Genomic DNA, 12,406 nt, shown 5'->3' with positions numbered 1-12,406 from the left:
ATCATAATATGATTTTGGCATATTATTAAGATTAGATGTTTACAAACATCAAAACCACTAAGCATTCAGTTTGTTAGGGGTGACTTTCCCTCCAATGTCCATGGACGCAATTACCAACCTCCAATGAAATCATGTGTATATGAATTTGGATTGAGTATTTAAGATATAAAATTTTAGAAATTAGCAAATTATTATTTTTCGCGGTAGGAAAATATATAGCGTTGTTTATTTTTGTTCTAATTTTTTTTTTTATTAGTTTATTAGTTTTGAATTATAATAGATAGTTTGAATGGTTTACTCTAAGTATAAAAATGTTATTATTTTGAAATACATTTTCAATAAGTGATATAGATTACAGAAGTTGAAATCAATATTTATTAAAATTTTGAAAAAAATAAATATTAAATTAAATATTTTTTAAAAAAATTAAATTGTTTTTTCTAATTAGTTGATGCTTATTTTAAAGTGATTTTAAAATTGAATAATGAGATATAAAAAAAAATATTCATATATATATGTCAAGTATCAAAATTTTGTACAACAATATACCATGCTGATAGTTACGTATCAATGTTTATGGAAGAATGTCTAATAGTTGCTCACTATTTTTTATGCAAGAATGCCACTTGAATAATTGTCCACCTAATTTAAGCAAGTATTTACATAAATAAATAATGTGTAATTCTCCACATGGTGGACCTAATTACATTTATTTTCACCGTATTTTTACTAGTTGCAAAGGAATTTGAAAATATGTTAAAACATTCACATAGTAAAATGATAATATGAGCCTAAGGGTTAGCTCTAATGGTTGAGGTCTCATTGCTAAAGCATCTTGCTATTAGGAGGTCATGGGTTCAATTCTCATCAATGCCAAAAAATGTTATGACAATTAAATTAATAATTTAATTAACATGTTTTCTAGAAGAAAAGAGATAGATATGTAGATTTTGCATAAAAATACTAGAATATATGTGTGTGTGTGTGCGCGCACGCACCCGTGTGAGGCAAAGATACCAAAATATTGTGGAGTAAGTACAGACAAAAAATACATCAAAAATGATTTCGAGAAATGCACAATATATTCTCAACTAATTTCTAATGAAAACCAAATAAAAATAAAAATTAATTTTGATAATAATTGATATATGCTCATGACTAAAAAATAAAAACAAGTGAATAAGGAAGCCAACAAACATTGTGTCCTGCCTATAATTTATAGTTTTTCAATTGTATAATTTCTTTGTCTCACTGTTAGCCTCACTCTCACGTGAAGAAAACAATTATAAGTCCAAAACAATTAAATTAATTAAAATCAAGAAAGTTGGATTTAATCCTACCTTTCTAGATTGAGTTTGCTCCTGATGGGCAGGAACCAGTTTAGGCCTAGTTGGTTGAGATATTCTCTCCAACTAGTTAGGCTCCTAGATTAGTGTGTTATTGAAATATTTTCTCAACTATAATGTGCAAGATAGACGTACTATCTTGAGACAAACTTCCTCATGTATTTATTTGTACTATTATCATTCTTTGTACATTACATGGGATTGCATCATGAGAGGAATACAGTGAGGTTGAGACCTCTTCCACCATTTCTATATTTTTGGTATTTTTTATGTGTGTTAATTGTATTTATTATTCTTCATGTGGTATCGGAGCTAATGGAAATCTTGGATTTAGAGCTTGAACATTTTGAAATTGTTGTGTCAAAGGACTACTTGTGGAAGTTGAGTCCATGTAAGATGAATTTTGTGAGATCTGCGTGAAATTGAATTAAAAACCTGCATATAGTGGTTAGATAGCTCAAGAAGCATTGATACCTATGGATATAGCAGCGTGGAACCAAAAAAGCTATGGATCTACTTTCCAGCTATATTGACAAGAAGGGGATCGATCACAAAAGTCGTGGAAGCTAGAATACAATCCTGTAGCAATTCCAATGAATAAAAAGGAGTTGATCTAGGGAGGAACTAGCGTAAATTGATCCACGATGTTCATAGATATGAATGCTTCGATTTTTGCAGATTTTGGATTGTAATGCCCTCAAATCCAGTCTGTTCGGCTTCATGGGAGATAGACATCTATCTTTCGGCAAAAATTCTAAGGTTTCTGCAAGTTATTTAAGAAATTATTTATTTATTTATTTTTTCGAAGCAGTTTAGCTCTCTCTAATTGAAGTCTCAAAATCTGATAAAAAACTGGAATTTTATCTAACTTTTCAGTAGAGGCACGAGTAACATAAGAATGATAGAGCTCCTCATGAAGACTGTGATTACGTGCATGTTGTTGAATTGGTCGGTAGCTTGGAGTATCTAATGTAATAATCCATGGCCCATTCTCGGCAGTTGCACCTTCATAACCCTTAGATGTTGTTGTTTGAGCAGCGAGACCAAGAGCAATTGGTGGCAATCCCTCAATATCTTTCTTGTCAGTTATTAGCTTCTCAAAGCTTTTTGTTGCATCCAAAATGTTCTCAGTAAATTTTAATGAAAGCTTTTCTAATTCTTGTTGGATTTCATTGAAGTGCACTTTAGCATCCCCTGCCAAAGCAACTCCATTAAGTGTGGCTTAATCTGAACTTCAACTATACGTTTTTGGGCTTCTGTCAGCATTTCCCAAATAGGATCTTCCTGAATAACTTTGAATGCATTGAAGATAGGTTTGCTTTGTCCTAGTCTAAGTTGAAATGTCACTTTTTCAAGCTGCACTTCCTCAATAGCTGAACGAAGATCTTCATAATCTTTGACAGTTTTAAGATGGTTTACAACTCTCCATACAATGGAGAGACGATCCATGATTTTCTCTAAAGGCTCAACTAGCCCTGACCAAGTTGGTTGTACTGTTCTTTCCAATTCAGCTAAATCATTTTCCAGTTATTGTAAGAGAGCCCCTAATGCCAGGGTAGACGTGCTTCAGTTCCACTGCATCGAAATGGGGAAAGGGTCCCGCTTGTAGCAGTGGGTTTTCCTCGAATATATCCACTCCAGCGATTCTTGGCACCTAGTTTAGACTCAGACTTGTGCAGCGGAGATGTGAAGAAAATGTTGTTTTGAATCTGATACATGCTGAAGGTCTAGTGGCACTGAGAATAGTGGTGGAAGACTTCACATAATTAAGAGAAGAAAGAAATTAATTAATTATTTTAAAGAGTAAATTTTTATGAAGAGATAAGAATGTAATTGTGAGGGCATATTTTGTAAGTTTTGGAGAAATAAGGAATTTACTATTGTTTGTATTTTGGAGAGATGAGGGAATATTTTTAAAACTTATTGTTGTAACCCAAAGTAATGTTTTACTTTGAGAAAGATTGAGTCCATGAACATCCATATTTTGAAGACAAGTTGCTTCAAAGGCTTGCGAGCTTGGCATTATTATTGCTTGGGAAGTTGAAGGTTGATGAAATTCACTATTTAATAAAGACATATTTTTTTGTGGTGTTGAAGTGTCCTAGATCCGCCTGAAATTGAATAAGGGGATCTTAGGTACACTATGAGAGTGTTTGTGATCACGCATGATTCTTGATATTGTTTTTGTTTTGTGTCTAGTTTTGACACTAACCTTCATGTGGTATCCTTCTAATATGGTACACATGTAGCACACAACAAATTAGCGAATTGCATGCACATAATCATTTTCATTCAAGCTTATGTAATCAAGTGAACTACAAACAATCAAGAAGCAGCAATACATAATCAAGTTGTCAAAGACGATTCTACATCAACATCCAATCACGTTAATGAAGTTGTCATCTACATCAACAACATTTGCATCAATTAAACAACAACTTTTTGGAAATTGCACTTGCACCATTTTTTTAATAAGCTCAATACAAAATTGTAACTTGCAAATCATAATTTGTAAGTTTGATTGTAATCAAAGTCCAATTGAGTTGAATTGTTAGGGTGCATTCTCGGTTGAAACCGACACCCAAGCTTTGAATTGATAGAGAATCAATTAAACCAAGTGAATCCATTGTTTTTCAACTGAGTCATTCAAATCATTGTAAGCATTTCTCTTGGGTGCATTTTCAATAGTATTTGACACCCTTCTTTCGATCAATCAAGAGAGTGAGTTCAAGCAAGTGCAAAGTTCCCAACATCAAGTGAGCCTTAAACTAGTTGAAGCAAGCGAGCGAGCGTGAGTTCCAGGAAGTTCACATGGCGAAAAGCATTCAATTATTAAAGATTCTTAACAATTTGATCCTCTCAACTGCTGAAGACATGGTAAAAATCAGCAAAGCAACTCTTGTTGATATTTCAATGAATCTACAGCAAGCACATGAAATAATTGAGTTCCTTCAACTGGAGTCGCAACTACAAAGAGTTGAGTTGCAAAAAAAGAGTGATGCTACCAATGCATTCAACCATACAAATGAAGATAAAGATGTTGATTCCAAATCACTCATCCAAACAACTTCTAGTGTAGAAGTTGTTCATGATCAAATTGAACTTACTTCTTCCAAACCAATCATCAAGCCAGGAGAAGAAATCCAAAGTAACAGAAATCGACGAGGCTTAGGATATGTCAAAGATGACGCCAAATTGCATATCCCAGATTATTCAAGGCCCATTAACTTTGTCAATGCAGGGTTTCTTGCACAAATCACATCGGCTAGTTCTGAGAAAATTGCAAACAAACATAAATACGCGCAAACTGAAGTTACAGTTAAACCAAAATGCCTTCATTGTCAAAGAACAGGTCATCTGGAAGATCAGTGTTTTGATCTCCATCCTTGTCACCTTTGTGGCAACTCAAATCATTCTTCAGCACAATGCAGCAAACAACAACAATCAACCAGATTGAAGATCAATTATTCATGGATTGATCCCTGGGAATGGTCATCCACGGTCAGAAGATTGTATAAGTTTTACAATCGAATTCACTCACACATATTGCAGCCAACAGTAAAAATGAAGATGGTACTCTCGTGCAGTTGAACGAGGGAGCATACCAGTGAACCACGCCTACACCTGAAGGGGGGGAGTTTAAAATAATTTGAAGAAAATTGTCTCTCCTTTCAGCTGACAAAGGGGGGAAAATGTCAATGAAATTAACAGTGGTTGTCAGACTGAAAGTCACGACAACATTAGCGAAGCAACCAGTGGGCATTTTCATCAGCGAGGCATCATCAACAAATTAGCCAGTGGGCATCATAAACAAATTCGCGAGTGGGCGTTCTCAATATTTTGTAAGTGGACAAGAAAATTCGCCAGTGAGTGTCATCAACATTTTGTCAGTGGACAAAGGATGCTGATTGCAAGAAAAGAGAGATGGATCCTTTTGCAGCTTGGCACATGATGGAGTTGTCAAGCAAAATTTCAGAGATGACTCAAAATTGCAGATGACTCATGTTCTCTTTGGATTAGAGTTTTTTCAGCATCCAGTTTGGTGGTTTTTCAGACAACATTTTTGAGGATCAACAGGAGAACTTGGAAAATGGTTCCTCGTTCTTATTTTGGACTTATCATTGAGGGGGGGGAATGTTAGCCTCACTCTTATGTGATGAAAACAATTATAAGTCCAAAACAATTAAATTAATTAAAATCAATAAAGTTGGATTTAATCCCACCTTTCTAGATTAAGTTTGTTCCTCGTGGGTAGGAGTCAGTTTAGGCCTACTTGGTTGAGAGATTCTCTCCAACTAGTTAGGCTTCGAGATTAGTGTGCTGTTGAGATATTTTCTCAACCATAGTGTCCAAGATAGGCGTACTATCTTGAGACAAACTTCTTCATGTATTTATTTGTACTATTATCATTATTTGTACATTACATGGGATTTCATCATGATAGGAATACAGTGAGGTTGAGGCCTTTTCCGCCATTTGTATGTTTTTGGTATTCTGTATGTGTGTTAATTGTGTTTATTATTCTACACTCACACATATACATATAAGTACAATTCCTACTCTATTTGTTATGTCTTTTGGAGCTTTTCTAGATATATTTTTTGGTCAAATTTGCCTAGAATCTCGCAGGGATTTATTGCAATCACAAGTTTGAGTTGTGAACTCTCCACACTCTCCGCAATCCAAGTGCCCCATGGATTTTTCAAGGTGTTGAATCCATATATTTATTCAAAAACACATTTTAGACAACAAAAGATCACAATTTGACAAAAAATTATTTCACCAGATTTTGGCCAAAAACTCCAAATCATATGATAGTTAAACAAAACCAAAGTATAATGACTATATTTTTATTATGTGCCAATAAATATAAATAGTAATCAGCTTATGTATATTAGGCATGAATTGCTTTCATAAGTGAAATAAACCATAAAATGAAAAAACATATTTATATCATTTAAACTTTAATGTTGAATACAAAATATCTTCACTTTACTATCAATCAATTCTCATGCTATAGAATATTATTAATATAACTTAATTAATTAAAAATAAAAGGAATGGGAATAAAATTAAAATGGTAAAAACTACAAAGTTAAAGTAAAGAATTTGGTACTCTTAGATATTATATCATATCTTTGGAATGGATAATATAATATGAATGTTTTCTTAATCAATCACCTATTATCATTTTTATTTAGTTTCCAGTAGGGTTTATCCTGTAAAATTGCTTTAATTGGATCTATGATAGATTTATAGATTTTTTTTTATAAATTTAAATAGTTGTTTCTTATCATATGAATTAATAATTCAAACCATAATTATCATAACCTAATTAGTTGCTTCTCATCACCTATTATCAGTTATCTTTAGCTTCTCTTTGGGTTCATTATATAAAAATTCCCTAATTATCACATGAATTAGTAATTCAAACTATAATTAGAAGTAAGGAAACTTCTATTCATATAGGATATTTTAGACTTAATAATTCAAACTATAATTAGAAGTAAGGAAACTTCTATTCATACAGGATATTTTAGACTAAAATGATTAATAGTATTCCAATAATGACCCCTTATAAGATGCAAAATATATATCTTATCATCATACTTGTAGTGCAATTTGCAAATGTATCAATAATTGATTTATAAATTTCATTATAAATCTAATTAATTTCTTCTCATCACATGAATTAAAAATTCAAACTATAACTAAAAGTAAGACATTTCCTATTCATATAGATCTTTTGGACTACAAAGAATAGTATTCCAATCATGACCCCTATAAGAAGCAAAATATATATCTTATCATCATTCTTGTAGTGCACCTTGCAAATGTATGTACTTCTATTAGGGATGTATTAGGTGTACAATTTCTCCCAATAGTTTCTTATCCCAACAAAAATCAAAGCATTAAGGAGAATAAAACTAAGAAATAAAAACATAAAATTAATTACCATTTTTTATCATTTCCTCATTTAAAGGAAAATGATAAATTTGGTTCATTTCAAGAATACAATCTGTCTAACAAAAGGTGCAATAATATTTGGCTCTGTATAATTTGAATTTTAGTATAAATTCATGTTGAGGAAAAAAAAAGCCTTTCTAAAAAATAATCAAGATCTATGAAATGTGGTAGGCTTGACCATAAATTTTAAGGCAAACTCATGTAGACTAAAGATAGAGTATTAACTTATGCAAACTAAACATGGAGTAAGGTGATAAAATCCAAATTGTTTTGCTAAATAAATTAATACATTAAAACTTGTTTTGAAAAATAAGTTTCAATACCATCTAATGTAAGCTAAGGGAAAAGAAAGATACAAGAAAAGCCAAATGCATCTTGTGGTTGCATGTTCAACTAACTTTGAACAAAAATTCAATAAAAAAAATAAACTAATTTATGTATAATTTATACAATTCTATATATACCAAGATACATGATATGACTTGTACATTTTACTTTTAAATATAAATCATTTAAATAAGTTTAACACACTTTGACTCTAAAAATGTAAAAAACTAATTACAAATTCTTATCATTTTATTAATACAGAAAAATTATTCTCAGCGAAAAATAAATGCAACATTTCTTCTTAAATTCAATTCAAGAACAAAATACAAGGAATGTGCACACTTCCATACTTTTGTTATTGATATGCAAAACTTTTCACACATAACTCATAAATATATCCATCCCATTCCATACTTTTTATATCCATCCCATTCCATACTTTTTGTTATTGATATGCAAAACTTTTCAAACATAACTCATAAATATCCATCCCGTTGGTTGTGGTTGTGTTGTTTTAAGGATGAATTATTTTAGATGGTTTCAAAGTTAATCAACCATTAATGATGTGATGTGATTAACCATTAATGATGTGATTAATGATGTGATTAATCTGAAAAAATAAATAATGTAATAATCTAAATAATGATGTGATTAATCTAAGAAAATAAATAATGTAATATTCTAACAAAATAGACATGAAAGTTAACCTCATGAAAGTTAACCTATATCAACATTTTGTAATAGAGGCGTTTCAAACCTCTACTGATATTTATGAATCACAAAAAGTTGAAATCAAAGTAAATAATGTAGTTTATTAACATATATATTCCAATCAAATATCAACATTTTATAATGGACATGTTTCAAATCCCTACTGATACCAAAATGGATAGCAAAATCAACCAATTGAATGATTATAATAAAAATGCAACAATAAACTCCAAACGAAAAATACAAAAATCCAACCCAGATAAATATATGAACTCATGGCTACCAGAAATGCAGTACCATCCAATTCCAATAGTAACAGCAGCAGCAGTGACAGAGTTTATTGAAATTCTAATAATAACTCTTTATTGCAATAATAAAGACAAACTCTTAAAAGAAGAAGTTTGCAAGCAGTGGCCAAAAAGTTTGAAGATAGGAAGTGACGAGTGTGGTTATCCACAAAGAAAAATTGAAAATGAAACCTACATTGAAATAACAATAGCAAGCACTGTGACTGTGACTGGAACCGGAAAGCTCTTACAGGTGGAGAGAGAGAATGGAGGGCTTCAGCCGGCGAGGGCTTCTTCCTTGTGGGTTTCAATGACGACGTCAGATGTAGGGTAGGCGACGCAGGTCAAGACGAAACCCTCCCCGATCTGGTCGTCGTCGAGGAAGCTGCCGTCGGACTGGTCGACTTCTCCACCGACAACCTTTCCGGCGCAGGAAGAACAGGAGCCGGCTCTGCAGGAGTAGGGGAGCTCGATCCCGGCCTCCTCCGCCGCGTCAAGAATGTAAACGTCATCTGGGCACTCGATCTCCGTCTCCCCCTCCGGCGTCAACAGCTTCACCTTGAACATTGCCATCGCCGTCACGCGCGCCCTGCTCGCCTTCACGCCGAACAACGATTGCCCCATGTTGCTGTTGAATGCCTTCAGAGACACCGTCGACGGGGGCGGCTGGCGTAACCCGCCCGAGGCCTTGGCGCCGCCGCACAGAGCCACGGGAACCACCGACGCGGACAACGTTGTTGAAGCCATGCCTTAGTTCGTTGCTTCCTGATCCAAGAATACAGAGTCAGTCAGTTAGTCACTGAAAAAAAAAAACCAAAAATGAGTGCAATGAGAATTCTAGCTCCCTTCACCTGTAAATGCAATGCAGAGCGTGGAGTGGGAGGATTACTTTGCTAACTGCAGACGAGAATTCGATGGATGTGAATGAATGTTGGGCGTTGAAGATGGGAGGCGAGGTAAAGCTAAAAGAGTTGATTGAGCGGACCAAAATAAGCACTACGTGTGGGTGGTAGCCATTTACCTTATCCTCCACGTGTCCACATTTCCTTCCTCCAACACTATCACTTTGCTTTCATGAAATCAAAAGCCCATGACTGGCTGATGTTGTTTTCACCTCCGTACAATCATAAGATTCAACCCCCAAAGTTATAAAATATCAACCTACAAAAAAAATCATGGCCAAGGTCCATATTAAAAATGTAATATATGGACAAGGCCATATGGGAAAAGCTATAAAATATCAACATAAAAAAAAGCATGGCCAAAATCTCATATTAAAAAGGTAGCTTATGGTCAAAGTCATATGAAAAAAAACATTTGGACATTACTATCTAAATTTGGAGAAGGGTTAGGCCATTTGGATTTTGGCTCTACCTATTAAATGATGATTAGTTATTACATGGAACAAGGCTTTATCTATATCATTTTTTTTAATATAACATTTTCAATAAAATATATAAAGGTAATAGGAGGCAATCAAATTTGGGACTTTTAGACTTTGGCTTTAATTTTCATTATTGAACCAAGCAATCTACTCTGCCATAAGGTGTGTTGCTAAGTAAGGATGAGTGAATTTATACGAAAAGTCAATTTGTATGGTAAAGGAAATGTCATTTACAACTCTTGCAATTGTTATTAATCAGCTCACAAAAAGATTAAAAAATAGATCAATGACTTCAAAATCAGCCTCTACAAGGGGGCAACCTCCTTTACATTATACAAATGAACAATTCTTGGATGACACAAATGACTAAGCCTCCTTTCTAGATATAGGAGTCTAAGGGGTCACAATATAATCAAAGTCGACATAACAATAATAATATAAGGGCACAACAATAACAATAGTGGGCTTCTATGGGGCACACTAATAACAATATGGGAACAATAGGGGCACAATAATAACAATAAGGGCTACAAAGACAATAGTAATGGGGGAATCACTAATATTATAGGGACTTAATATGCCCCTCTCCTTTAAAAAAGTGTTGTCCTCGACGCTTGAGTAGTTCTGGGTGCTTCTGTATAAAATTTTCATCCTCCCATGTGGAATCTTTAGCGGGTAAGTTCTTCCACTTGATGAGATACCCCAAAATTGATCGATTTCATAGCTGTTGAGTTCTTGTTTCTGTGACTGGAACCTCCAATATGATTTTTCCTTCCTTGTCAAGTTCTAGAAATATTGTTTGAGCTAGGAGCTTATCACCTATAACCTTCTTTAAACATGAAACATGGAAACTGGGTGCACTCGAGAAGCTCCAATTTGAATGCCATAGTACCAATCTTTTGCAACACCTTGTATGGACCATAATACTTTGGTGATAATTTATTATCCTTCTTTGCTTACCTGAAGGACATTTGTTTATATGGTTGTAGCTGTAGGATTACCCAGTCACTTACATCAAAACTTATTTTGTTACGATGTTGATCTGCCTTTTGTTTTATTCTATTATGTGCCAAAGTGAGATTATCCTTTAAGAGTTGGGGAACTTGTTGTTGATGCTCGATGTGATCTTCCACTGCTTGAACCTTAGAATTTTCTCTTAAATATGATATGATGGATGGTAGATGATATCCATAAAGTGCCATAAATGGGGTCATTTTTGCTGCAATATGGAAAGAAGTGTTATACCACCTTTCGGCCAGAGGCAACCATATGACCCATTGTGTCTATTTATCAAAGAAAAAGCAACAAAGATATCCTTCCAAAAATTTGTTTACTATCTCAGTTTGCCCATCAGATTGAGGATGATAAGATGAGTTATGAGCTAACTAAGTACCGAGACAAGAAAATAATTATGTCCAAAAAAATCTAGTGAAAATGGGATCTCTGTCGCTTACAATAATCTTTGGGTTTCCATGTAGCTTTTGAATTGTTTCCATAAATGCAGTAAAAACTGTACTAGCTTTAAATGGATGAGATAATGCACAAAAGAGTGCATACTTGGTAAGTTTGTCAACAACCACCATGATGACATTCTTTCCTTCGGACTTGGGTAAACCTGTGATAAAATCCATTGAAACCTCCTCCCAACGTTGGCTTGGAATGGATAAAAGTTGTAATAGGCCTGGGGTCTTAATTGTTTCAAATTTACTTTGTTGGCAAACCAAACATTCCGTCACAAACTTTTGAATATCTGATTTAAGGCCATCCCAAAAAAATCCTTCTTAACCCTTTGGTAAGTTTTTAAAAATCCTAAGTGCCCTCCTAAGGGAGAAGTGTGCAATTCCATAAGAATCTTTTGTTTGAGTTGGGAATTCTTACATAGGTGTTACACAGTAATTTGTCACCATTGGTCACCGTCCCTGTTACCCCTTTCCCGTACTTTGGAGGACTCATTCCGGGACCTGTGAGCAATGAAATAACTTAAAAACACTTGCATTATGTTCCCCCAAGTATGGACTTCATGTGCCCTGAAGACACCTCCTGCAAAATATCCCTGAAAAGTGCCCTTTTTCCATTAGCGCAGGTCCACAGTGTACTACCCGCGCCAATGAGGGAGATCCTCAAAAGAAGGCGCGCCCATTGGCGCTCTGTCTTAGAGTAACACCCGCGCCAACCGAGTTTGGAAAAGATTTTTAACAAACGCGCGCCCGAATGTTTTTTCCCTTCAAGTCATGAAGTCTTTTGAGGATAAAGCTAATCTTCTAGATGTCGAGATTCATCATCTATCCCTTACATCTATCCACAGCGGCTTTTTGGAGATAATGCCAATCCATAATGGGTGTCTTGATGCATTGTATCTTCCTCCCCTTCTCCATCTATAAAAG

The 12,406-nt window shown here is 34.2% G+C and overlaps 1 protein-coding gene and 1 pseudogene across 2 annotated transcripts; both read right to left on the bottom strand.

The window, feature by feature from the left end:
- Positions 1 to 2,136: 2,136 nt before the first annotated feature.
- On the bottom strand, positions 2,137 to 2,795 carry LOC149218049 (putative cytosolic oligopeptidase A pseudogene; annotated as a pseudogene).
- A 5,836-nt stretch (positions 2,796 to 8,631) lies between these two features.
- On the bottom strand, positions 8,632 to 9,653 carry LOC149218048 (ferredoxin-like). Of its 2 annotated transcripts, none has more exons than XM_089383762.1 (2): positions 9,528 to 9,653; positions 8,632 to 9,403 (listed from the first exon to the last, which is right to left on the bottom strand). In XM_089383762.1, exon 2 carries the CDS (start codon positions 9,383 to 9,385, stop codon positions 8,915 to 8,917), a length of 471 nt encoding a protein of 156 aa, XP_089239888.1. In that variant the 5' UTR covers positions 9,386 to 9,403; positions 9,528 to 9,653; the 3' UTR covers positions 8,632 to 8,914. The 2 variants fall into 2 exon arrangements, with proteins under 2 accessions (XP_089239888.1, XP_089239887.1); XM_089383761.1 differs by having other exon boundaries at positions 9,490 to 9,647.
- Between the last annotated feature and the right edge of the window lie 2,753 nt (positions 9,654 to 12,406).

This window comes from Pinus tabuliformis, chromosome Q (assembly GCF_031772625.1).
Source record: "Pinus tabuliformis cultivar Carrire ecotype Pingquan chromosome Q, CPIR1, whole genome shotgun sequence".
NCBI lineage: Eukaryota > Viridiplantae > Streptophyta > Pinopsida > Pinales > Pinaceae > Pinus > Pinus tabuliformis.
This window is presented reverse-complemented; position numbering and strand designations above follow the sequence as displayed.

Excerpts from the sequence above, each read along its gene's own strand:
- LOC149218048 (XM_089383762.1), bottom strand. The coding sequence starts at position 9,385 with ATGGCTTCAACAACGTTGTCCGCGTCGGTGGTTCCCGTGGCTCTGTGC.